At 51.8% G+C, this 26,706-nt stretch overlaps 1 protein-coding gene across 1 annotated transcript in view; it reads right to left on the reverse strand.

Annotated features, from left to right (window-relative positions):
- Positions 1-831: 831 nt before the first annotated feature.
- The window catches only part of Igsf21 (immunoglobin superfamily member 21), a 219,534-nt gene continuing 193,659 nt past the window's right edge, over positions 832-26,706 (reverse strand). Inside the window, exons 5-10 of the mRNA XM_075946054.1 lie at positions 12,045-12,160; positions 8,982-9,456; positions 2,749-2,834; positions 2,070-2,262; positions 1,709-1,747; positions 832-1,059 (exon numbers count right to left, since the gene is read on the reverse strand). Coding sequence (XP_075802169.1) covers positions 986-1,059; positions 1,709-1,747; positions 2,070-2,262; positions 2,749-2,834; positions 8,982-9,456; positions 12,045-12,160 — 983 coding nt within the window. The 3' untranslated portion in view covers positions 832-985. The remainder of the gene's footprint in view (positions 1,060-1,708; positions 1,748-2,069; positions 2,263-2,748; positions 2,835-8,981; positions 9,457-12,044; positions 12,161-26,706) is intronic.

The raw sequence follows: 26,706 nt of genomic DNA on the forward strand, positions 1-26,706 counted from the left end.
TAGTCTGCGTACACAGGCCTGGTCCTAGGATGGCCCTATTGGGAGGTGGAGGGGCTGCCAACAAGTGGGATGTGTTCTCAGAGGGAATGTGGGACCTGGTTCTTCCTTCTCCTCTCCGCCTAGCCCCTGCGTCCCAGTGGATTGCCTCTGCAGCTCCATAGCCCCTTGCCATGATGTATGATCTCATGATCTCATGAGAGACCCAAAGTAATGGGGCTACCAGGTTATAGGCTTGTATCTTCAGAACTGAGAGCCTGAAGAAACCTTTCCCCTTGATAGGTAAATTATCCCAGCTGCTTTGTTACAGTGATGGAAAGCTGACTGATACACATGGAAAAAGGATCAGATGTCAGGTAGATGCTGCCCCCTTAGCTCCAGCTCCAGGATAAACACACAAGGAATTTCATAACTCCATAGTGGAGACCAGAGGCCAGCCTGGAGTGTAGCCTGCAGCAGGGGTTATGCAGGCGGTGAGGTGGGTCTGCTGTCTGAAGCTAAGCTGTCTGGTGAGCCTGGATGAGGACATCTGGACCACTGCTATCTATAAGTAAGTATCCATGCCTGCTGTTGTCTGTTACCAAGATGTGGGTTGACCTGTTAGGCAGCACTATTGTGGCTACAGCTGACTGTTACATTTTCTACAGCCATTTCCCATACCTGGCTTTTTTAAAGCCTGAATAAGACAGGAGCTGCATGTCCACCAATCCTCAGAGGAGTGCAAACTTTCCATTTCTTTTGCCATTCTGTCTCTATGCCTGTCCCAAGACTGGATGCCAGGAAGTACCCAGTAGCTACTACTAGACTAAGGAAAGACAGAGCCACACACCAAGGTGGGGAAAATTGGTCCGTTTGTTTTAATTAAACCCAGTGAAGAAGCCAAGACATGGGCAAAGACTAAGAACAAGACTGGAAATAGTTTAGAAAAGAAATGAAAATCGATCGCAGAGATGCCGGGCCACTGGAGCGTCAGGAGGAGGCGGCATCTTCACGTGAGCTCCAGGACCACTGTCAGGGCAAGCACCAGGGTGAGCCGGACGCCAGCGAGGCCAGAAGCAGAACCTGTGAGAGGGCAGAGGCGGTGTCACGGCTGCAGCCTGCCTGTGTGTTACAGGGGGCCTATTGGTGTGAATCTGGGGGCTTTCAACAGACGTTGAAAAATGGTTCCCAACAAAGATGCTAGGAGGCAGCATCGGGTGATCAAACCTCAGCTCTGCAGGCTGCCATGAGTCCGGTGCCCTGTTCCCCATGCAGGCCTGCTGGGCTGAGGCCATCAGGATGGCCCAGCGGGCACCAGGAAAGGGACGCTTCATTGAGAACTGTGAGATTCACTGTATATGGGTGGTATCTGCACCCATATACAGTGCACTAGGTTGGGTGGCTGAAGGAACAGCCTGGGGCCCCCTTCTATATTTTTAAGTGTCCCATGGAGTTGTCAGAGACCCACACCATGGTCAGCACCAAACACGGCTTCTTGGGGTCTGGATAGCAATGAGAGGGGACACACTTGACCCCTGCTATCCCATTAGCTGTTTGGGGGTATAGTGCCTTCCTTGCTTAGGGCCTGCCTTTGCCTAACCTTGACCTGCCTGTCTGAGGTGATGGCTTCCTGAAGGAAAGGAGAGACCAGGGGAGACAAGTTGGCTTTAGCAACAGATGCTTTGAAAAAGCACTCTCTTTTAAGGGTGCAGTCTTGAGGGTGGAGACTTACCACGGGAGTCCTCTGTTCCTCTTGGGATATTTGGGTTTTCTGTCAGAAAGAAGCAGAGAGAAGCAGAATGGGTGGCGCTGAGTTCTGAGCGTGGAGGACCTTCCCCAGGTACCCGCTATGTGGATTGTATGCACTGGGATGGTGCTCCCCCTCAGTCTCTCCATAGCTGACCATGTTACAGATGGGGAAATGAGGCCTGCTAAATGGTAGAGCCGAGATGCTAACCTAAAGTCTCTCTGATGCTAAAGTCGTTGCAATTAGAATCAGTGAATGGAATTATCTCACTGAGGCAAATTTAAGGGGCTTTTGAGGATGACTTTGAGCCCAGCCCTATCCTTGGGTGGTCCTGTGGGGTCCCTACCAAACACGATGAGCCGAGTATGTGTATCGGTGGAGCCCAGTGGATTCTGAGCGGTGCAGCGATACATGGAGCCATTGAGCTCAGCAGGAACTCTCTCCAGCACCAGTTCCTTCCCGTCAAACTCAGCGCTGCCATCCAGGAGGCGGCTGCCCACTCTCGTCCACGTGAACATGGGTTCTGGGAAGACCTCATTCTGTGGGTCAGAGCAGGAAACAGTGGAGTCATCGGGGAGCAGGCTGCCAACACAGGAAGGCCAGAGGCTTTCCAGGTCCCGATTTTCATCCAATAGGCTTCAGGTAGCACCTTAGAACCCCAGGAACGAGGCTGGGGGTGTAGCTGAGGTGGTAGCATGCTTGCCTCGCACACACAAAGCCCTGGGTTCCATCCCCAGCATCTGATAAACTGTCATGCCAATAATCCTAGCACAGAAGAGGGGGCGGGAGGAGGGTTAAAAGATCAAGATCATCCTCAGCTAAATAGGGAAATTGAAAACAGCCTGTCCAATAGGAGACTAGGTGGGGAGGACTCTCAGGGGTTGGGGCTAGAGTAAACGTGAAGACTGAAGATTGATGCGAACTGCATTTGCTTGTGGGTATAGGAGAGTAAGCCAGGAATGCTGGTCCCTTTGGATGTCTCTACCCACCCTCCACTCCACTCAGCTATCCATAGAGAGGCTGACCTGAAATCCGTGGACTAGAATCCTCACTGTGTCCCCAACCCGGGCTCTGCTGGGCGTCATCACGATTTTGGGTCCTTTGGGAGCAACTGTATCAAGAGAAAGAGGGTGGTGGGTGGGTGTGCTCAGCACGGAGAGTGGAGTGGGCCAGGAAGCAGAGCAAGTTCCAGAGGTTGGTGTTCTAGACACTGGCTGCTTCTCAGCTCCAAGGAGGCTCACTCATCCCCCTCCCCCACCGTCATGGGTGCCTCTCTCCATATTTCCTACAGCCCTCTTTTATGCTACACCCCAACTGGGATCTGGGGATTCAGTGACACACAGGAACACATGGGTCCCTGAGTTTGTGGGTCTCACATGTCAGTGGGGGAGAAAGATAACGACATCCATCCATCATTGTCCCCTCTGTCCAGCTGAGTTCACGGAGGTCCAGGGAGTTCACTGTGATTTGCCAAAGGTCATCCAGTGAGGAAGAATCAGGACCTCCAGGATCCTGATCCAGAATCCTACTGCCAGGGGATTTCCCAGAATCTCTGGGTGGGGGTGCGTGGACAGTGTGAAGCTGCCACCTCACTCCCTAGCCAGACTTTGTTCTCCCTGCCTCTGGTCCTGTCGGGCCCAGTCCAGTCTTCCTCAGCGGCTTTGTATGTGCTGAGGAGACAGGATGCCCTGGGTACCCCTCGCCTGTGGGAGGTCGACTGGCTGGGCTTCTCTTCTTTTCAGAGGGGGGGAGAACCGGGCCCAGGCATAATAAAGAGGCTTGTCCGAGGTCCCTGCAGAGTCAATTACACATGTTTCCTGACTCCCCACCCTCATTAATTCATTTGTTCACTCATTCAATAGTAATTACTGAGCTGGCCATATGTCAGGCTTTGGAGCAGGGCTAGGGACTAGTAAAGGGGACAATGATTAAAGTCAAGTGTCTGCAACTTATCCGTTAGCGGGGGAGATATTTAATTTGCAAACAGACTCGGCCAAACTATGACCTGTGGTGTGTGCAGGGTGCCAGCGGAGGTGGTACACAGCTTGTGTGTATGTGTGTGTGTGGGGGGGTGCAGTAGTCACAGTGTCTCAGAAAATTGAAGTGAATGAGGAAGGTTCCAAGCAGAGGAAGCATCAAGGACATGGTCATCCAGAGAGCTGGCGGGGCTGGGGACAGACTCCACAGAATTTCCAGGGCTGTCCCCACTTAGCTCACAATGGAAATCAGAGCAGCAGGCAGATGTGAGCAAGCTCCAGGCTCTGCCAATCTCGCTCTCGGAGAATAAGGCCAAGGAACCACGAATTAACCACAGGGAAGGCATCTGAAGGACTGCCTGGGCAGAGGGAAGGGCCCGGCCTGCTGAGAGGGAGCGCAGCCTGGTGAGGGGAGGAGAGGATGCTTCCGCTGCTGCTGCGTCCACCTGCCAGCTGCATGGAAGCAGCACTGGCCGGGGACACTGGAGAAGTTCTAGTGTGTTCTGGCAGATGGCAGACTTGGGGGTGGAAAGGCTCCGCCTCTGAGCCATCCCCCAAAACTTCACCTCTGAGCTATCAGCCATCCCTCTATGACTTTTGTCCGACGTCTTTCGATTCAATACTTCATGTTTTGTTTCTTTTCACCTTCCAGCCTTTAGAGATTGTCCTGCAAGCCCAGGAAGGCACAGAGGCTAAGGAACATTCTTGCCTCTTCCAGTTTCTCTTGGGTGCTGTGGAGGAGGTAGGTTTGCAGATGGGAAGCCCCGGGGATGGTATGACCCCGGGTGGTCTGTGCCACTGCCAGCTTCAACCAGCAGAGGGCGTGGAAGGGCCTCCATTGCAGGAGAAGGCAGGGCTTGGAGGTCATGTGTTTCAGGAGAGGCTCAGAGTCGAGGGCATCTAGCCTGCAGGTCACACAGCCTTCTCAGCCGCCCTGTGCTGTTTCTAGTGGCTCCTATGTGAAGTTGACCCCGAGGAGCACGTAGAGTGGCCTGGGAGGGGTCTGCTACACTCTTGTCCCTCTGAGCTTCCCTGAACAGGGATGCTTGTGGATATCTTGGAGTTCCCGCTCACCCCTGTCAGAGCTTCTGGGTGCCCCTTGCCAGCAGCTTGTACCATCTCTTCCCACCACCATCAGGAAGTCCATTTGCAGCTCCTGACACGAAATGCCTGGTCCCCTGCCTGCTTTGAGAACACAATCCAGAGTGCCAAGCAGAGGTGTGTCAGCAGTTTTGGGATTCGCTTCTCTCGCCCCGGCTAGAGAACAGAATATGAGCCCAGGCCCTCTCAGGCTGTGGTGCGGAGTGCCAGCTCTGTCTGCTCACCTGTTCATCACCTGCCTAAGAGAAACTCTGAAAATGACAATGGGGAGAGGGATGAGGCCACAGAGTGAAATCCTGGCTCAAAGGAATGCAGAAATTCCCATTATACCCCAACCTGTGGGATCTTGCTGTCTGTGAGGATGGTATGTGTGGACTCAAGAAGAGACTCCTCTCAGACTCCCATGGAATTCCAGATTCTCATTAAGACAGTCACTTGTCCATCTACCTAACCATGTACCATCTACTCAGTTCTCCCTTCTGTATACCCAACCATCCACAATCTACCCAAACATCTACCATCTACCCAACCATCTACCATCTACCCAACCATTCACAACCGACCCAAACATCCACAATCTACCCAAACATCTACCATCTACCCAAACATCCACAATCTACCCAAATATCTACCATCTACCCAACTATCCACCATGTACCCAATCATCCATCTATCTACCCAAACATCTACCATCTAGCCAACAGTCTACCAAACCATCCACAATCTACCCAAACCATCCACCATCTACCCAACCATCCACCATCTACCCAACCATCCACCATCTACCCAACCATCCCCATCTACCCAACCATCTACCTTGTACCCAACCATCTACCATCTACCCAACCATCCCCCATCTACCCAATCATCTACATCTACCCAACCATCCCCATCTACCCAAACATCATTAATTCATCCATCCATCTATATACATCTCATTCATTTATCCATCTATCCATCATATCTACCCATCTATGCATCCATCATCTACCCACTCAATCAACTACCCACCCATCCGCTCACTCATCCATTTATGCATCCGTCCAACCTCTCTGTCCATTTATCTATCCATCTAGCATATCCATCCATCTATCTATCCTTCCTCTCGTTCCTTCCTTCCTCTATGCCTGTTTATACATTCAGTCTAATCAATCCATCCACCCTTACAATCCATCCATTTACCCATCCACCTTCTCAATATATCCATCCATCCATCCATCCATCCATTTTCCTAATCCATCCATCCATCCATCTTCCTAATCCGTCCACCCATCCATCCATCCATCCATCCATCCATCCATCTTCCTAATCTATCCATCCATCCATCCATCTTCCTAATCCATCCATCCATCCATCTTCCTAATTTGTCCATCCATCCATCCATCCATCCATCCATCTTCCTAATCTATCCATCCATCCATCCATCCATCTTCCTAATCCGTCCATCCATCCATCCATCCATCCATCCATCTTCCTAATCCATCCATCCATCCATCCATCTTCCTAATCCGTCCATCCATCCATCCATCCATCCATCCATCCATCCATCCATCTTCCTAATCCGTCCATCCATCCATCTTCCTAATCCATCCATCCATCCATCCATCCATCCATCCATCCATCCATCCATCTTCCTAATCCGTCCATCCATCCATCCATCCATCCATCCATCCATCCATCCATCTTCCTAATCCGTCCATCCATCCATCCATCCATCCATCTTCCTAATCTATCCATCCATCCATCCATCCATCTTCCTAATCCGTCCATCCATCCATCCATCCATCCATCTTCCTAATCTATCCATCCATCCATCCATCCATCCATCCATCCATCTTCCTAATCCGTCCATCCATCCATCCATCCATCCATCCATCCATCTTCCTAATCCGTCCATCCATCCATGCATCCATCCATCCATCTTCCTAATCCATCCATCCATCCATCCATCTTCCTAATCCGTCCATCCTTCCATCCATCCATCCATCTTCCTAATCTATCCATCCATCCATCCATCCATCCATCCATCCATCCATCCATCTTCCTAATCTATCCATCCATCCATCCATCTTCCTAATCCGTCCATCCATCCATCCATCTTCCTAATCCGTCCATCCATCCATCCATCCATCCATCCATCCATCTTCCTAATCTATCCATCCATCCATCCATCTACTCAACCATCCCTCCATGTGCAATTGTTGTTAGGAGTGAGGTGTTTGTCATATTTGAATATGATATTTGGATTTTCTAAGGATCAGTACCATTTTATACTCCACGAATGATGCAGGAGTGTTCTGGTGGTTCTGCAGCCTTATCAGCATTTGGTATTGGCAATTTTTAAAAGTTTACCCAAATCCAGTAACACATGCTATCTCGTTGAAGCCGTAGTCTCCATTTCCCTGATGAGTCAGTGTTTTAATATGTCTATAGGTGACTTTAAAAGCCAGATGTCATGGGCTGGGGATGTGGCTTAGTCAGTGGCCGAGCACATGCCCGGCACGTGTTAGGCCGTGGGTTTGATCTCCATTACTGAAAACAAATCCTGGTTCTCTTGTGTATCTACTAGTGCCTTTTGGTTTTATAAGATTTGCTCTTTTTATTGTTTCTAATTTTGTTTTGAGACATGGCTTATGTAGCCCAGACTGACCTCAAGCTATTCACATAGCTAAGGATGACATTGAACTTCTGATCCTCCTGCCGCACCTCCTAAATGCCAGGATAACAGGCAGGCACCGCCATGCCTGGCTTAGGTTTTTGTTTTACCCATCCTGGGTACCAATGTTTCACAGAGGACTGAGAGAATTTCTCCTTGTTCTGCATTCTTTTGGGGATGTTTTCTTATGAGCCAAAGATTTGAATTTTGATTCAGTCCCATCAAACAATTTTCAATTTTTCCTCTAGTGTTTTTATTTTTATTTTTTTATGATTGCTTTAAGGGATGTTGGCTACCTCGGCTCCATAAAACATTTTTCTCCATTTTGTTCCAGAAGTTTCATGACACTGGCTTTTACACTGGAGTCTATCAATCATCCTCAGGTTAACCTGTGTGCGTGCCAGGCAGGGGCCAGGCCCACCCCTCCCTTTCTCTTGTTCTCTTGATCCAGGGCCATGTGCTAGAGAACTCGTCTTTACTGTCCGAACAGCCTCGGGGGTCTCCGTCAAAATCAATCGACTTTGCCCGCAGGTCTATTCTGGGCTCTCTTCTCTGCATCAGCCTAGAGTCTACACCGGAGGGTCTGGGCAGCTCTTACCTAGGTTTTGAGCTGATTTTTTTTTTAACTAGATCAGTAGGAATGAAGAGTAGTATAAGGCAAACAACCAAAATCAAAACAAAACAAAAGCCAGAAGCAGAGAGACAGTTTGGAAGCTATGCTGCAGTCCAGGGCTGGATGCACAGTGCTTGGGTGGGTGGTTACCAGAAAAGGACGAACAGGGCAGGTCTGGGAAGCATTCTGAGGCCTCGTGGCCTGGCAGGTGGTGACCTGGACATGAGGAGACCGTGGGAAAGTGAGTAGCCCTGACCAATGGGAAGAAAGTATTTTCATACTGAGATGGCTTTCAAGGCTGCTCACCAGAGAGTCACAAACCCAGGGAGAGGGCCTTGAAAGAGAAGCAGCCAACTGGGGGAAGGGGGGGGGCAGGGAGACCCAAGCAGGCTTCCTGGAGGTATCCCTGGAAAGGGAATGCAGGTGAGAGCAAGCCCAACCATTGGTGGCCTGCTCTTCAAAGTCCCTGCTGGGTGTTGTTTGGATTCTGTGCCCCAATTACCGCTTTGTTCACTTCATAGCCTTTCTTAAGAGTACGGGACCCTCATTCTGCCAGGCCACACTCATGACTCAGTGTGCCCTTGACCACAACCCTAGGTAGGTTACACTAAGGCAGTGATTAAGGAAATGGACTCTGGGGGTGTAATAAAGCCCCAGCTAACCCACCAAAGTCATGGAAAACCCAGGTCCATCAGCTAAAAGATAGGAGTAAGGACAGCGCCCTCAGTGGCCACCCAGTGTACTGCAGGGATTCAAGCTGGGCTCCTAGTATGGGGTTACACGGTGGTTGCGGACCTGTTTCAGGCCAGAAAACAGAGACCGAGGGCAGTCTAGGTACAAACAAAAGCTAGCCCAGGCTCTCCCATTCACCGCGGGAGTGAGTCCTGGATATCCTTTATGTCTAAGTCTTACCTAGCGTGACCTCCGCCTGCATGGGCATGGACAGCGCTGGGTGTTTGACCTCACAGCTGAAGAGGGCCTCATTGTCGATCTGCGGGTTGAGGGTCCAGGTGAGCAGGGCCCGCACCTCCACCGTGCCATCGCTGCCTGGGGTGCGGCTGTGGCGCAGGAAGTAGACGGGTTCTGCGCTGTGTACCCAACGGGGGAACTCGCGGCTCACTACTGTCTCTGGGATGTTTTCCGTGGTGGGCTGCACGAAAAGGCTGGGGTCCTGGGTGAGAGTGCGTGAGGGGCGCTCCGTGTAGGGACGTCCAGCCCGGTATTCAGTGTCTAGGAGGGACAGTGACTTTTGCATTTTGGTGTCGTCCACATCTCGATGCAGAAGACCGCGGAAGGGCCTGCTGTCCTGGAGGGGGCCGGAGCTGGCTGCCGGCAATTCTGACAGGGGTACTGCATCAATCAGCTCCCCATCCCGTTTGAAATAAACCTATAGTTGCAGGCAGGACAAGGGAAGGGATAATGAATTGATGGTTTCCTCCCCGAATAGACTCTCAGAAGAGTCTGGGCCTCCCATTCCCGTTCTTCACTCTGGTTCTTCTCCCTCACTCCCCTGGAGAGCTAAGGCATGATGGGAATACACACAGCCCTGGAGAGAGATGGCTCAGCCTAATACCATTACTGACAAGCTGGGGGGAGCCTTTTAGCCTCAGTTTCCCCACTTGTAAAGAGAAATAAGACGATTGACTCCAGGGAACAATTGGGGCCTTAAATGAAGTCACATGGGGAGGTTGGTTTTAGATGCCACTTAGCTACCACCTGGGCTCCAGCATGGTCCATGGCTGCCCCGGGGGCATGAGGATGAGGAGGGAATGAGCAGTGAGGAAGAATGAGCTATGAGACGGTGTGTGTGTGTGTGTGTGTTCTGCCTGTTCACACACTTTGGCAACTTAGAACTGCTATGCTGCTATGCAGAAAGCAGGTACCTGTGTGGGGGAGAGCTAGGTGAGGAAGCCGTAGTCTCCCTTTCTCTGCTAATAGGGAATTCAAGTTTTGAGAGGCGGCATTTAATTTAATTTGCTGTCTTCTTATTTTGGTACATGCACCCAGAGGCCTTCAGGGATTGGGTGTATTTTTTAATAAATCATTATAAATAAATCGATAGGAGACAGGGAGAGAGAACAGGAGGCGCCATGCCACGATCAGGGACTCCAAGGACTCTGGGGGTGTGAGAGGAGAAGCCTGGGGATAGGTAGGTGGGGGAGGGGCTGGGGAGTAGGTAGGGGTGCTATGCGGGTGTGGAGGACCTGTCAGAGTTTAAAACCCCACTGAAAAATCTGCACACAATGGTCCACTTTGGGAGTTTGGTTTTTTTTTCCTTCCCCTTTCTTTGCTTTTCTTCTCGCTGTTTTTCTGAAAAGTGCTTCAAAAGTAGGTTTGTAATTTATATCAAAGGATTGCTTTCAAGTTCTGCTGCTCCAGACAGGAATGTCAGGGAATGAGGATCTCTCATTATAGACAGAGAGGGGGAAGAGAGAGAACAAGAAGGGAGGAGAGGCCAGGAAGAACAGAGCGAGAGAGGGGGCGTTTGTTACTGTCTGAAGTGATAGCCAGGTGGTGAGGTGGGAAAAGGCTGCTCTCCTGTAGCCCCAGGGCCAGGAAACCCTCCCCTCTGGTCCTCCTTTTTCTAGAGGAAAGACCAGCCTTCCTGATTTGGGGGAGACTGGATATCCCTGTGGGTTCTAATGGGGAGACTCGTAAACCGTGACTTCAGCCTTCAGTGGCTCTGATGCCACCTTTGCCATCTGCTTGCTTGGGACTGCAGCGTGACTCTAAACCTGCCCACTGAGCTCTGGCCACGATGCCTCCATGACTCTCATGGCTATAACTCTGTGCTCGGCACCCCTGGCCCCTGACCTCCATGTCTTAAACCCCATCCCCCGTGCCATATACCCTTATCCCAGACCCCTACGTCTCTGCACCCCTGACCTCTGACCTCCATGTCTTATATCACTGACCTCTGTGTCCTGTACCCTCACCTCAGGCCCCCATGTCTCGGTACCCCTGATCCCTGCCCCCATCTGTACTCCTGCACCCTCCCCACGGAGCCTCTCTACACGTAGCCACTCCCCTGTCCTGCAGCTGGCTCTGGAGGGGCTAGTCAGATCCTCAGGTCCTACCACTGGCTAGCACATGAGAAATGGTCATATTGGGAAGGAGGAGGTCACTTACCTCTCCATCTGGATTCTAACTGCAGGTCCTCATTGCTCCAGCCCTATCTGTTCCCCATCCCCACCCCATTAAATCCAAGGAACATGTGAATCTCACTGGGTAGAGGACTAGAGTGTTCTAAAATGCCCAGGGTAGAATTTCCTCCAAATGTAGCTCCAAGGCTCTGGGCAGGGTGCACAGAGATGCCCCAGTGACCTTTGAGGGTTTCATATCCCCACATTAGAAGGTGGCCACATGAGGTTTCTTTAAGTAAACTCCTCGGGCTTGTATCCAAACTAAGACGGGGAGGGGGAACCCCGCTTAGGATCGCTCCTGAGGATTGATTGGTGTGCTCACAAGCATGCTCAGATGAGGAAGAGTTCATGGGTGCTCACCCTTCTGCATGACTGAGAGCCAGACTCGGTCTTTTCTCCTGCCCCCTTCTCTCTCCCTCCATTCCCCTTTCCTCTCTTCCTTTTGGGGGGCTTTCTAAACCCCATGGAGGTTTGGGAGGAGCAGTGGGTTAAGGTGAGAACATGAACTTGGAACCCATCTCTATGGAAATATCAGGGAGATTATGAAGAAGTTCCTTCCCCTCTCTGGACCCCATTCATTGTTCCCCATCCCCCTATGACCCCATTCATTGTTTCCTATCCCCCTCAAAAATCTAGGGTACTCAGAGTGTACTGGGTGATGGGCCCTCCTGGAAGACTCTTATTGTGAAGACCCAGAACTGCAGGATGGGGCAGAGGGAATGAGAGAGGTGCTGAGCAGACCACTTCCTGTCTGTGGACAGAAGTGGTACCCGAAGAGGTCTCAGGGAGCAGGAGTCTTGGCCAACTGAGGACTTGGGCCCCAAGCACTTACCATGGGCGCTGGCTTCCCTCCTGACACGATGCAGACCAGAGTGAAGTTCTGGGCCTGGTACCGACTGAAGGGGGCAGGTGTGTCAGCAGCCACAACTTCGATGGAGGTGGGAGGAGCTTCCAAAGGGAAGAATAGGAGACTATGACTCAGTTGGGGGACTCGGAGTTCTGCTAGGCACCACAGAAGGGGCTGCTGAGGGGATGACTACGGCAAGCGTGGCGACTCTCGCTGGGGACACAGAGCAGGGCCCTGCTTCCTAGAACTTTAGGCCCAATGGAAGAAATACAGAGCACTCAAGAGGTCATGAAGATTGGCGTGGTAGGACGTATCCTAGAGACAGCATCCTAGTACAGAAGGGGACCTGCCCCAGTGAAGAGGTCCGGGGAGTCACTGCCAGAAAAACCACCCTGTCCTGTGATTCAAGGAGGCAACCATTGGCAGGAAGACAGAAACCGCACATGCAAAGCCCTAGTGGTGGACTGGAGTGGAGGGCCAGGTGAGTGACAGCTTGCTCATTGTCTAGCCTGGAACCAGCTCCAACCTGTGCAGACGCCTATGGTATTTTCAGGAATTTGTGAACCAGCTGTTGAACTGTTACCAACTTGAAACAGGTCCCTGTGGGTATTATTTATATTTATTTAGATTTTCCGAGACAGGGTTTCTCTGTGTAACAGTCCTGGCTGTCCTGGAATTCACTCTGTGGACCAGGCTGGCCTCGAACTCACAGGGATCTGCCTGCCTCTGCCTCCCAAATGTTGGGATTGAAGGCATGCGCCACCATCGCCCACTCTCTGTGGGTGTCTTTATACCATGACATCAGCAACTGATGTAGATCAAGGCCTCCATCCCTTCCTCCTCTGCTTCCAATCCCAGGAAGCTGTGTGACCAGCTCACCCAGTTTTTTCTTTCCTCTCTTGGCTGAGAGTAGCGGTGAGCCACTGAAAGTTTGGAGAGCAGGGACACTGTAGCAACTTCATTTTGAAGAAATGGAAAGCACAGCAAGGGTTTCGGCTGAACAGGACAATAGTGTAGACTCCATTTATGGGCTGGGAATGAGCTAAGCAAGTGATTGAGAGACACCCCAAGCTGGGGGCCTTCTCTCTATCTTCCTGGAACCCAGCTGAGTGTGGCTAGCAGCCTCCTTCTCACCTGCTCCCCTTCTTCCCCTTGTCCACATCCCAGTCCACCACCCTTGGTCTTGGGAACATTCCCACACTGTGAACCTCTGACCTCTGCTTTGCTACATGGGAACAGCGCTCAGTAGATGTAGTCCTGGGACTGAACTTGAGCTAGGGGAACAACATGGCTCTGTGCCGGGAATTCAGCCTTACGATAGTTCTCCCTGTGATTTCCCGACCTCCTTGGCATCTACCGGAGGCATCATCTTTGAACTCTGCTTGGGGCCGACTGTCCATTCTTGCTTCCCTGGCCTTGGGCCTGTGCACATTGATTGGTGGGGCAGGGGCGGCATGCAGCATACAACAAGAGAGGCTGGAGACCTTGCCTTCCTGCAGGGGCTTTTCACCCCAGTTGAGTTTAATTAAGTTCAGCAAGCATTTCCTGACACCCGCCAGGTGTGGGGCTTGGTGCCAGGGGCCCATTGCCGGCATCCAGCCAGGAGGCAGACAGAGTGCAGAGAAGCCCATTGGTGGGTGAGGGTGGCAAGCATGGGGCCGCTCGGTTTCAGGGCCCAGTGAGACGGAGCCAGGTATGAGGCATCATTTCATTCAGGCAGCCACACATGCTGGGGGCGAGAGAAGGGAAGCGAGCGGGGAGCTTGCAAGAACAATAGATGGAGAATTGTAATTAAGTGGAAGAGGCTCCAAACAGATGGTAAGTGGGGTAGGAATTCGGGGAACGGAAACGCACACCAGAACACTTCAATTACCCAGAAGCTGCAAACTCCGCAGTGTAACTTTTACAGAACAGCACTGAAAACCCGCTCGTACAGCAAGAATCAGCGAGAGCCAGCTTCCGTGAACCGACTCCTCAGCCTCACCATTGTCCTGGGAGGTGGGTGTGCTATTCCCCTTCTACAGATGGGAAACTGCGAGATGTGTGGAGAGACCCCAGCTTATGTAGTCAGTGTGAGGTAGAGCCGAGATCTGAATGGTAGCAACCTGGCCCTGCAGTTTAGACTCTGATTGTTTTAGACAAGGTCTTCTTATGTAGCCTTGGCTGAGTAAGAACTGTCTATGTAGACCAGGTTAGCCTTGAATTCTTAGTGATCTACCTGCCTCTGCCTCTGTGTGCTGAGACTAAAAGTGAACACCATCAATGCCTGACCCGGAGTCCAGATTCTCAGGCAGCTAACCCAGCCTTCAAAGGGGCCGGGGTCTGCAGTACATCTTTGCCCAAGTGCAAACTCCAGTTGCTAAGAGTTCTCATTCCCTGACTTTGCAGCATCTCCAGAGGCCCGGTGGTCCAGTTTCCTAGGGAGTTGCTTCTAGTTCTGTTGCCCCAAGGCTGAGGATTCTCCAGTCAGAGTTCAGTGTGAAACACTGTGCCCTGAGCTCACTGTCTGTGGTCCCTGTCACCTTTAGTGTTCCTCTGACATATCCTACCCCCTCTTCTTCCCGCACCTCCATCCGTACCTCCATCAGTCACCATCTCCATCTTTGGCCTCATTTCCATCACCACCCCTACCTCCACTGTTATCATCACCTCTGCCATCTTGGAATTTGGCCCCGTTTCCATCACCACCCCTACCTCCACCGTTATCATCACCTCCCAGCCTCGTTCTCATCTTCACCTACAAGATGTGCTGGTTAAAGTTCACCCTCCAGAATACTGCAGCACCAGAAAGGGAAGGTGGACCCTCCAAAATCACTCCTTCCCCTGTGTCCCTGGATCAGTTAATTCTCTGTTGCTGAGGTAAAATGCCGTGACCAAGACAACTGATAAAAGAAGGTATTAACTGAGCTTATGGTTTTAGAGGGTTTGAGTCCATGAAGGTGGAGCAAAGGTGTGGCGGCAGGAACAGTGGAGAGCTCACATCTCAAACCCTAAGCTGGAGGCAGGGAGCGCACTGGGAATGGCAGGAGGCATTTGAAACCTCAAAGCCCACCCCCCAGTGACACACCTCCTCCAACAAAGCCACACCTCCTAATCCTTCCTGAACAGTTCCACTAACTGGGGACCCAGGATTCAAACGTGAGTCAGTGATGGCCAGTCTCATTCACACCACCACAGCCAACTTTGCTGAGGTCACACTGAGGAGGACATGCCTGACAGAACTGCTCAAGCAGTAAATGAGACAGTGACTCTAGGGCCCCTGACATGCCCGCTCAGTCATGTTAATGAGTGCTGCTGGCTCCACTTCATTTTTGCCAGGCTCGTGAAGGAATCTGGAGCCTCCTGCAGGCCGGCCAAGTGCTCTACCCCAGAGATATACACCCATCCCTGCCTCTTTAGAGAGAAGGGTGTTATGATGGGCTGTGGATTCCAGACCAGAGCACTCGAGGCTGTGGGCTCCAAGGGCACTCAAGATTCAGAGACCAGCCATAATACCTGTCAGCTGTGTGGCCTTGGGCAGGAGACCTAAACTTTCTCCCTGTGTTTGCTTACCTGCAAAATGAAAGGAGCCTTGTGGAAATTCAATAAATAGAACATGCAAAAATACTTTGGAAGTGTCCCCAATAATAGCAATAACTGTCCTTGCTGGCAGCCCACCCCCCTGCTAATTTTCTTTGTTTTAGGCTGGAATGGTCTCTGCTTGTATGTAGTTTAGCAAGGAGACCATGAAGTGCTTGATGTGTGCACGCTTGACCCCAGCAGGAACCCAAACCCTGTAGCATTCAAGCACCCCAAATGCAGAGTGTTCAAGCTCCAAATGCTGGAAGTGTAAAGAGCAAACCAAATTTCAAAGGCCTAAGCTTTAAAAAAACATTGCAAGGTGGTTGGGGAGAGGCACACACACTCACGCACACATACAGAGGCACGCACACACTCATGCACACACACAGAGGCACACACACTCATGCACACACTCACACAATATACTCATGCACGTGCACAGATACACACACAGCAGCGCGCGCACACACACACACTCATGAACACACACCCATACTCATTCACACACAGATGTACACATAATCATGCACACACACTCATGAACACACGCACACACTTATACACATACACAAATGCCCACACACTCCTATACATACAGATACATCTTGTTCTAGAGCCCTGCATCTGATCCATGCAGAGCATGGGAGCTGTGCTCCATCCCTTTCCCCCTCCCCCACCAGCATTTCTGAGCATGTGTGAACAGATCGTCGAGCTCATAAGACCACAATGGTTATATGAATGATGACACATAGGAGCTGCCAGCATCAGTGGACACTTGCCCACCAGCATCTCCCAGGCACCGTGCCCTGGGAGAATGTCACTCTACATTATGCCCCCTGTCGCCCCTTGGAAGGCTGAGTGCAGCCAGAAAGCTGTCTCCACTCTGTCGCTGTGTCCCTTCTCCTTCCCTTCCCTTGACTAGGCCCAGCCCTCTGTCCTAGACAGACCCCTGCTTCCTAGGCTCTTTGCCAGTGTCCTTTCACCCTTGATCTCCCACAATAAATTCCCATCCCAACCTCTGTCCTCACTTCCTTCCCTGTGTCCATGCATCTTCGTCTTCACCTTCATCTTAACTCCCTCTCTGCTTCCATCTGAATTTCCATCCACCTACAGGCCCAGCCCTGGCCCCACCTCTGCCTTCAACTTTGCCTCCGTCTGATCTCTGCCTCCCTCTACCTCTCTCTTTCCATCTCTACTTCTGCCTCCACCTCCATCCTCCTCCCTCCCCCATCCGTCCTCCATCCCCTCTTTGACCTCCACCTCCACCTCCCTCTCCATCTTCGCCTCCATATCTTTTCGAGACAGTGTCTCCTGTAACTGAGGCACTCTTTGAACTTGGTATGTAGTAGATAATGACCTGATCCTCTTGCTCCTACCTCTTGAGTGCTGCTCATGCCAGGTTTGTATGACCCTGGGATCAAATTCAGGACTCCATGTATGCAAGGTAAGCACTCTATCAACTGAGCTACAATCCCAAGTCTCCACACCCCCCCTTTTCTGAGACAGAGTCTCATTATGTAGCTAGCTTACAATTACTATGCAGACCAGGCTGGCCTTGAACTCATAGAAATCCTTCTGCCTCTGCCTCCTGAGTTCTGGGACTAAAGGTTTGTGCCACCATGCCCAGTTCCCATCTCTAGCTTTAGCTCAATTTCCACCTCAACCACTGTTCTCACCTTCTTCCTATCCCTGCCTTCTTTATCCTCCCACCCCATTCCCAGAATCCAACCCCATCTCCAGTTTCATTTCCTTCCCTGATAGGCCTCTATCAAGGTCAAAACCAAACAGCCTTTTATGTGTCCTGGGCCTGAGATCTAGTCTCCATTCATCCAAAGACAGCAAGCCACTGGAGAGCACAGCTGTAAAGTTCATGGGACCCCCTGGGTAAGAATAACCCAGTTCAATGACAGGCTCAGAGTGAGCAGTCTATGGGGCACCTGGCCGTGTCCAGCTGTACCCAGGCAATGCCTAATGGAGAACAATCATCAGTGGAGAGCCTGCTTCATGCTTCTTCCCACTCCTTTGCGACCTCCACTGGACAGTGGTGTCCAGTGCCCCCGGCAGCTCTTTGGGGACATCTGTCAGAGGCACAGCCATGTATACGCAAACCCTCTGCATTTATGTGCCCTGCTCGGAAACTCCCCAGATTCCATGACCGCACCCCACAACCACCCAGCCAGCGTGTTTTCTGGCTTATTTCTCACTTTGTCTTAGAAGGCATTAAGATGAAGGCTCTGCTTCTGGAACTTTCCTCGGTTAATTTTGTGTGCAACTGTCAAGGCACAGTAGCTTCCAACCAGACACCGCCACACAGTCCCGCTAGCCTCCATCACCCCGTGCCACAGCCACGGAGGGAGGCAGGAGGCGAAGTTATTTTAGACTCAGCAATTCATATAGATGGAGTATGGTGATGCTCGGTGATCCATTTTATGAAATTAATCCTGAAATATGGCCTGTCTGTATCTTGCAAGCAGAAGTTTGTTTCGGGCTCCGTAACTCACTTCCGAGCTTGGGCAGCCGCTCGCTCAGCTCTGTAAATTATCTCTCGGTCTTTGCAAGGGGACACGGCGAAGAAACACCAGCAACACGGACAGGGAACCTTCCCAAGGTGTGTTCACCTGTCTCCCCACCCCACCAGGTCACCTTCCTGGAATAGTATATTATTTGTATTTTGATAAATAAATCTTGCTTGAAGACCAGAGGCAAAGCGAAAGCCACTAGAGGTCAGGCAATGGTGACACACACCTTTAATTCCAGGATTTGGGAGACAGAGTCAGATGGATCTCTGAGTTCAAGTTCACCCTGGGCTATACAAAATCGAGGCAGAAACAAATCCAGGGGTGGTCGCTCACACCTTTAATCCAGTCCTAGGGAGTTACACGCCTTTAATCCCATCACTAGAGGGAATATAAAATGGGAGAAGAGAGAGGCTTAGTCTGCTTAGTCTACACTCGCCCAGCCTTGGTAAAAAGTAAGACTTCTCTAGTGGCTGACTGTTTTGCTTTTCTGGTTGAACCCCAATTTCTGTCTCTGGGTTTTTGTTATCCGTTCTACACCCTCCCTGTCCTGAGGTACCCACTTTAACAAAAGCAGAGCAGAGCTCCATCCCCAGACTGGGTATCAATATCCTTGGAGCGTTGGACCAATCAGCTGCCACCCCCTCTAGCGTCAGCCTTTCTGTCTGTGCAATGGGTTGGTTCTGACACATTTGTCAACATCCCAGCTCCCGAGTTTTTTGAGGGAAGCAGAAGAAAAATGGATTTTATCTTATGAGAATGTGGGATGCTGAGCTTGCAGAAAGGTTGTTTTAGTCCGTGTCTCCTCTTCCTGAAGCCCTTCCTCTTGACTCTCAGGAACACTATTGTCTTCAGGGAGGGACCCTCCCGCCTGCCCTCCAGGTACCACTCTTTGAAGGTGCTGAGCCTGCTCCAGTCCTGAGAATCATTTATCACAGGGAGGGCATCAATTAGATTTGGGGGAGGGGCGCGAAGAAGGAACAGACAAGTTCAAAATTATATTATTTGCAAAAAATCCATTCTTCCTCTCAGCATGCCTGCTCTATCGACTGCCTTCCTTTTCAATCAGTGCCCAGCCATTACGCTGTATTTCAAACACCAGAAAACTAGCCTCTAACATAAGTGACCATGAATATAAATGTCCCGTGTGGTCCACCTTCATTTCTTTCTTTGATTTCTTTATCTTGTGTCTCTGTTCCTTTTCCATTCTCTCCGGTCTCTTTTTGCTTCACGATGTCACCCAGTACAGCGGTTCCTCCAGGAAGTCCTCCCAGCTGCAGCTTCTAGAGCAGCCCAGCACAGTCTCCCTACCTCACCTGGGCCTGGATACCTTCCGCTTCTGACTCCGTCTCATCTCGCAAGGCTGGCCTCAGGTGTGGCCTCCTCAGACAGCCCTCCAAACCTGGCAAGGCCTTTATGATGGATACCCGGAGCTGGTCAACCTCAGGCTGCTTGTCACAGAAGCTCAAATCCCATTCCTGTTGGTGTCTGTCACTTCTATGAGCACAGAGGACACCAGCCAGGCCGTGACAGGGATCCCAGAAGACCCTGAGAGTGTCCTGGGCCAGTCCATCTTCATCTCCAGCCTTCTCCATCACGTACCCACCCTGTCCCATGCTCCAAACACACTGAGCTTGCCCTGTCCCGTTCTTCCCTCCTCCCCTCCTTCCTTTCCCAAGCACCCAGAGAGAAGGACTCTTGCCTCCTTACACCACACAGGATCACTCCAGAAATGTTTGTACCATGGGTAAATGGGGGAGGGGTCCAGATGCCACAGCCTCCAGTCCCCGCCCCATCTAAAAGGGTGGAACCTTACCCCCTACTCTTTCCCGGTGAAGGTTCCCAGTAGAAGTGGATCCTGCCAGTGGAGAAATAGGAGAGGGAGAGAAGGGCTCAAGTCTGCAGTTTAGGGAAAAATTAAATATCGAGCTGAATAGTCACAGTCCCATGGAGGAGCAAACACAGAGCAAGTCCCCACACGGAGCCATGATCGGTGACTGGAGAGAGAGAGAGCAACTGTGCCCACATGGACCACAGATGCAGAGCTGAACCCCCCCCTCCCCTTAGCTGTGGAATTCCTGGGCTGAGGCAATGGTCAGATGAGGGCTTTTTCATCTCAGGTCATTGCCAGCATGGACACCAGCTATCCTGGGGTTCTTCTTACTCTGAGATGGGGACCCCTGTGGGCTTAAGCAGGAGCCCAACCATGTCAAGTGTCATCTGCTCTCCTGAGCCTGCTACCCAGCCATACAGTTCTCCTTGCCAAGACCACAGCCTCCCACCTGGGGTTCCTGAGCCCTGTGCATCTAGGCAGAGGGGAGCCGAGGGTTTGCATGTGTTTGGAGAGACAAATCTCAGCTAATGGGACAGTGGTGCTCCTGCTCCCGAGTGGGCTTCCTGGAGGCCAGCAGCCCAGCCTGCTGATGGGCATGGAGGAAACTCTTCAGTAGGGTTATATGGGCACTGTCTCTGGGAGCAACTTGAGCACCACAAGATGGAGATGGATGGTCCCTAGCTTAGGGTTCCAGCCAGGAGAGCAGTTCACAGTCAGTTGAGTCCACGCTCAGTGGAATTTGGGTTCTGATCTTGCCCAGGGCTAGGAATCTTCAGGGTGTCTCTCCCCACTGGACCACTCTCGGGAGGGAAAGGATGAGCATCCATGCATGGCTGCTCAGTGGGCACACATGGACTCTGGCCGCTTTTGCTCTTTCTGTTATTGCTCTTAACCATGGAGCCGTCTCTCCAGCCTTATTTATTATTGCACTGGAAACAAAGCTGCCGGTGGGAGGTCAAGGGCTGAAGTCTGTGGGGGCTTTGACTCTGATCTCTAGATGGCTTCCCTTTCCCTGGCCTCAGCTCCCCCATCTAACCAGTGCCACAGCAGACAATGGTCGAGGGGTCAGGCACACACTCACCTTCCATAATAGTCAAGAGACTCTTGGCTGCCCACCTGTTCAGCCTTCTGGACACCCCCAGTCTCCCGGAAAGAACCATGGTGGGTCGTCAGCCTGCGCCTGACCCCACACACCAGCAAAGAGCCTTCCTTCCCAGGCAAGGTGGATTTTCTGGGAGGCTTGAGTCCGCTGCCTTTCTCATCCTGTGAGCATTTTAGGATTGACTTTTAAGTTGGAGACAAATAAGTTACCTGTTTGGTTTGCAGTTATTAATGCAGTTTTCTGGAGGAGCTGCAGGGTGCGTATCCGGTGGGAAGGGTCTCCCACATCTCCTCTCTGACAGTTCATAAGAAAGTTCAATCAGGGTCGGGGAGCTTAGTGGTTAGAATGGTTGCCACGCAAACATGAGGACTCTCGCTGGGTTCCCCAGAATCCATGTAAATGCCATGTGGGTGTGGTGGTTTGCTTGCAATTCCAGCCTCAGAAGGCAGAGTCACAGGATCTCCAAAGCAAGCTGTGGTGAGACTTGCGATATCAGTGAGCTCTGGGTTTGATTGAGAGACCCTGCCTCAGTGAATGAGGTGGAAGAGCACTTGAGGATTGTTCCTGACAACCATGGGGCTCCACGTGCACACGCACACATGTATGTGCCCACACACAGGCAAATATACACACACATGTGCATACCCCCCCCCAAACACACACACACACACACACAGTGGGAAAAGTGGGGACATTAAACCATTGTTAGCATTCAGGCATTATGCTGGCCTGCCCTTGGGGACTTAGAAGACTAGGTCACCAATCACAACACGTATGCTTGCTAGCATTTCAGGCATCACACTAGCCAGCCCCCAGGGTCCTCAGATGTAGCCACTAAAAGCATCCCCTGCACACATGCGTTATCAGCATTCAGGCAGATACTTGGCCAGCCCGGGGTCCTAGGGCTGTTATGTCACTATGTTGTCTAAGCGAGCTCTGCCTGTTCCCCATTCTTTTTCATGGTGCAGGTCTTTGTACCTCTCTCTTCCAATCCCACACTCCCCCCTTCTCCCTTAATAAACCTCCCATATGAGAGTTCTCTTGTATGATGTTCCTTTTCCGTTTTAAAACGTTTAACAACCATGAATACACAGGCGCCTGTCACTCAGCATCTACCCTGAACATTCCATTGCTAACTCTCTTGGATCTGTGGAAGAACTGAATGAAACTTTATTCTAGAAGGCGCCCAACTACAGACCAGGAGGAAGGGCTTGGCTGGAGCCTCAGCAGTTCAGGGTCTCTGTATGCCTTCATAGCCTTCCCCGTCCTTCTAATCCTTTCAAACAGTGCCACTCCTAAGTGACTAAGGATTCACATCTATGAGCCTATGGGGCCATTCTCATTCAAACTACCGCGAGCAGGGAACACCCCTGTATGCTATAGCATAGGGAGGGAGTGTGCTCAGTTCTGGGGCCTCAGTCACCTGATTCACCTCTGACCTAGGAATCTGGCTATTCGCAGTCATGTGACACTCAGTAGTTAGATGGCACTGGCTGGTGGCTTATCCTTGCTGAGCTTCAGTTTCCTCATCTGTAGAATGGGACCATCATAGTATGGACTCCACAGGGGGTCCTGCTGAGCACTATATGAAGTATTGAGACCCTTGCCTGGCACCTGCCAAGGGCGTGGCTAGTACCACTGGCACCTCTGATTGCCCCTTCCCATGTTCCAGCATAGAGGGGCGTTCCTTGCTAGTGGTGGTTTGAATAAGAATGGTCCTGTCATATATTTGAATTCTTAGTCACCAGCGAGGGGGACTATCTGAAAGGATTAGAAGAATTAGGAGGTGTGGACTTGTTGGAAGAAGGGTGTCACTGGGACTGGACTTTGGGGTTTTGAAAGACCACACCAGGTCCAGACCCTCTCCCTCTGCCTACAGACCATAACGTAGCTCTCAGCTACTGCGCCAGGCCCTGCCTGCATGCCACCATGTGCTCCGCCACGATGATAATGGACTAAACTTCTGAAACCAAGCGAGCCCCGGTTAAGAGCTGCCTTGCCACGGTGTTTCTTCCCAGCAAAAGGAGGCTCCACACTGCCCTTCCCCTCATCCATCTGGCACCAAAGGATGCTTCCGCTGGCTAGAGCCAGCACCCTCCAGGAAGCAACTCCTGCAGGGATGCCCACACCCTTCAGCTTCCTCCATCACACCCATTCCCAGTCTTCCAGGAACCTGTGTTCCTGCCTGACTTCCTGCCAGTCAAGGACTCCTGGAGGAAGTAACTGGGCCTTCCATCCCTGTGTCAGTCAGTCCTGGAGCTTGGAGGTCAGGTCCCCGGATGCACACGGCAGCCCACGGAACCTTTGGGCCTCAGTTTTGTTTTCTGTAAAATGGGAATAATCCTACTTGTCTCCTCATATCAGCCTCTGTGAGATTATCCCTGAAGAACTCTGCCCAATGCCCTGCTCACCACGAACCTGTCAGCCGAGGCTTTAGTGACTAAGGGTGAATGAAGGAACCATGCCTCCTCCTACGCAGATGGGGGAAACCAAGTCCATGAAATCCACTGTGGTCAGATCAGCAGCCAGGACTATAAAGCTCAGGGCAGAGCTCACTTGCAGCATGAGCTTGGTCTCAGCTTCCCCTTCAACACACAGCTCCAGGATTGTGCTTCTCCAACCCACCTCCCCTCAGGGCTGCAGCTGGCTCCCACACTGCCAGCTTCCCACTGCTCCAGCTCCAGACTCTCCTGTTCCTCGGACAGCTTAGGAAGACAGAATCCCAGCCCTCTGCTCTCTTTACAACTCTGGGCCTGAGGCACGGAGGCTCCAACATCACATATCACTGGTAATTAAGGGTCCTGTCCCAGGGAAGGGAGTTTACCTTCTGCCAGAGACACTAAATCCTGCTCCCGGTGGTGTGGGGAATAAAGCATTGCGCTGACCTAACACTTGTCAGGGCTTAACGGTGCTCCTGCAGACATGCTCGGATGGGGATGGGGAGGCAGAGCAATGTGCCTCTGCGAACAGACAGGCACTGTGGGTGGCAAGATGCGGACGGTCCAGAAAGTCAGGGGGACTTGGATGCTGCAGCTACCCGTGCGGACAGTTCAAAGGAGATGAGCTTTCTTTGACTCCAGAAGGCAGGAGGGGCGACTCAGTGAAAGGCCATACGGAAGCTTCTGGAGTTATTGGGCTCGCAAGCAAACTCTGCCACTGACTCACTGTGTGACCTTGGTCATGATGTATAATCATTCTGGGCCTAAGCTTCCTCAGCGGCTGAAGTGCCGAAGGCCTGTGCCCCAAGGGTTGTGAGTTACTACATTTAAAGTGCTTGGGGCAAAGTCTGCCACTGATAACCACACTTACTTGTCTGCTCTCTATTGACCCAACTGGCCCTCCGTAGGGAGACTAGGACTCAGCCCTTCAGTGTAGCAGGAGCCCAGGAGGTCTGGTAGTAGGACTGTAATGGTCCCCCATAAGCTCATAGGGAAGTGGTACTATGAGGGGGCGTGGCTTTGTTGGAGGAGGTGTGGCCTTGGAGGAAGTGTGTCACTGCAAGGGCAGGTTTTCAGGTCTTCTATCCTCAAGATATGTCCAGTATCTCAGTTCACTTCTGTTGCCTCCTGCATATCAAGATGTAAAACTCTCAGCTCCTTCTCCAGCACTATGTCTGCCTGCGTGCCACCATGTCCCACCATGATGATAATAGATTGCACCTCTGAACCGTAAGCCACCCCAACTAAATGTTTTCTAAGAGTTGCTGTGGTTGTGGTGTCTCTTTACAGCAATAGAAGCCCTAAGACAGGGGGAGCTTGTAAAGGTGGTTTGAATTAAAAGGAGAGCTTGTGAGACGAGTGGACACATGGCTTGTTCTCTTCCCCGTGGGTGCTGAGCTCCTCGGGGAGCAGAGGGTGCCCTGAGCTCTGTGGTTCCAGGGGATCTACACTCACAGAGGGGTGTGCTATTTGATCAAGCTGTCTACTCTCCCACTCACAATCATGGAGACAGTGAATGCAAACCACACCCAGAGTGGGCTTTGACAGCCACGTCCCCATTTGTGGCTTAAGCCTCAAGTTCCCTGTCGAGAAAGAATGGCATCAGAGTGTGACCGAGTGCCAGCTTGGTATTCTGAACTGACTCAGTTTCCCCTGGACGCTCACCTGTTGACTCCCAGGCTGCCGGAGTACCAGCTGACAGTGTGCCTGGGCATCTCATGCTGTTCATATTGAGAAGAGGCTTGGTGTCTAGTGTGGATGACTTTCCACCCGGTGGCCATCTGGCTGTCCTGCTGCCCCCCTGGGGGAATATCTGCTGTCCCACTTCCCTTGAAAGGGCCTCGGGAGGATGAGCTGGATGGCTGAGGGGATGAATGTGCTGGGTCTGTGAGGTGCACAGTGGGCTGCTGTCAAGGGCACCCCAGCTTGGCAGAGCTGTGTTCTAAGAGGGTAGGTAGGGATTCAGGGATCCTGTGCAGGAGGCAGGCAGCAGGCTCAGACCTTGGGGGCTGAGGCTGGGAGGTGACTGTCCTTGCTAGATGACTCGGTTCACTCCGAAGTGCTCCTCTGAGCTCAGCCCCATCTGTCTGCTTATTCCATACTGCTGCTCAGCCGGTGACTTTGGCAACTGAGAGGCCCATGGGCAGGCACGTGGGTAGAGGGGACATCAGTCCTTCTCCAGACCCCCAGCTGGTTCCAGGCCCTCAAGACAGCAGTGACATGCTCTAGAGATATTTGTTTCCAGCTTGCAGGACCTTGGTCCATCCTGCTTGAGTACTCTGGCCTCCATCCCTTATTCTGGACCCTCATAGCAGCCAAGTCAAGCAGCTCTCTCAGGCCCTGCACTGCTCATCTTAGAAGATCTATCCAGTCAACAGGAAGAAGGACTGGGGAGGCTCCTTGGGTCTTCAGTTTCCAATCCATATCCCTGAAGCTGAGGCCCAGAAAGATTATATGACTGAAGTCTCATAGTTGTCCTGGTGCCTTCTCAGAGAAGCATCTCAATCCTGTGCTAGGTCTCTCTAGACATCTCCCGCCTGTCCCCTCTCTCCAGTTGGTCCCCGTGCCTGAGGGCTGCTGTGCAGAATGTTCCTTCATGCCCAGATGCTTTACTTACTGTTCAGTCCTGGGTCTGGCTTGTGCGGTCTCAACCTTTCTATGACTGCTCTGCCCCACCGCAATAGCAGTGTATTGTGTGTGAGCTGAATGCTTCAAGCAGGCTGAGTGCTTCCTGTCCACTCATGGCCACCATGATGCCTGTGCCAGTAGCAGCCCCATGGGAGAGGAGACCTGGAAGAAGACCCACTCAGAGAGGAAGTAACAGGGTGTCTGGGCGGGTGCTGGCTCCATGTGCTTCCATCTCTTGGCAGCCAACACACTGGAACACCCTGGGAGGGGATGGAGTTGCCACCATCCTGCTGAGACATCTGCCCCTAGCTGATATCATTTCTTGCAGCTGTCACCTGCCCTGCTGAAGCTGGTGCTAACAGGGGAGAGTGCTGGTCAAAGCGGCGGAAGGAGAACCGCCTTCATTGTGAGCCTGGGCCACAGTAAAAACAGAGAGGTCACAGATCTGGCCTCACCAGGGCTCCAGGGGTTTCTGAGGCAGGAGGTAGGAGTTGGGGTTCACAGCCTGGCTTCCCAGAGCTTCTTGGTTCTGAGTTCTCCCCAGTTCTCTGCAGTTTTGGCCTGGATT

This window comes from Microtus pennsylvanicus, chromosome 13 (genome assembly GCF_037038515.1).
Source record: "Microtus pennsylvanicus isolate mMicPen1 chromosome 13, mMicPen1.hap1, whole genome shotgun sequence".
Taxonomy (NCBI): Eukaryota; Metazoa; Chordata; class Mammalia; order Rodentia; family Cricetidae; genus Microtus; species Microtus pennsylvanicus.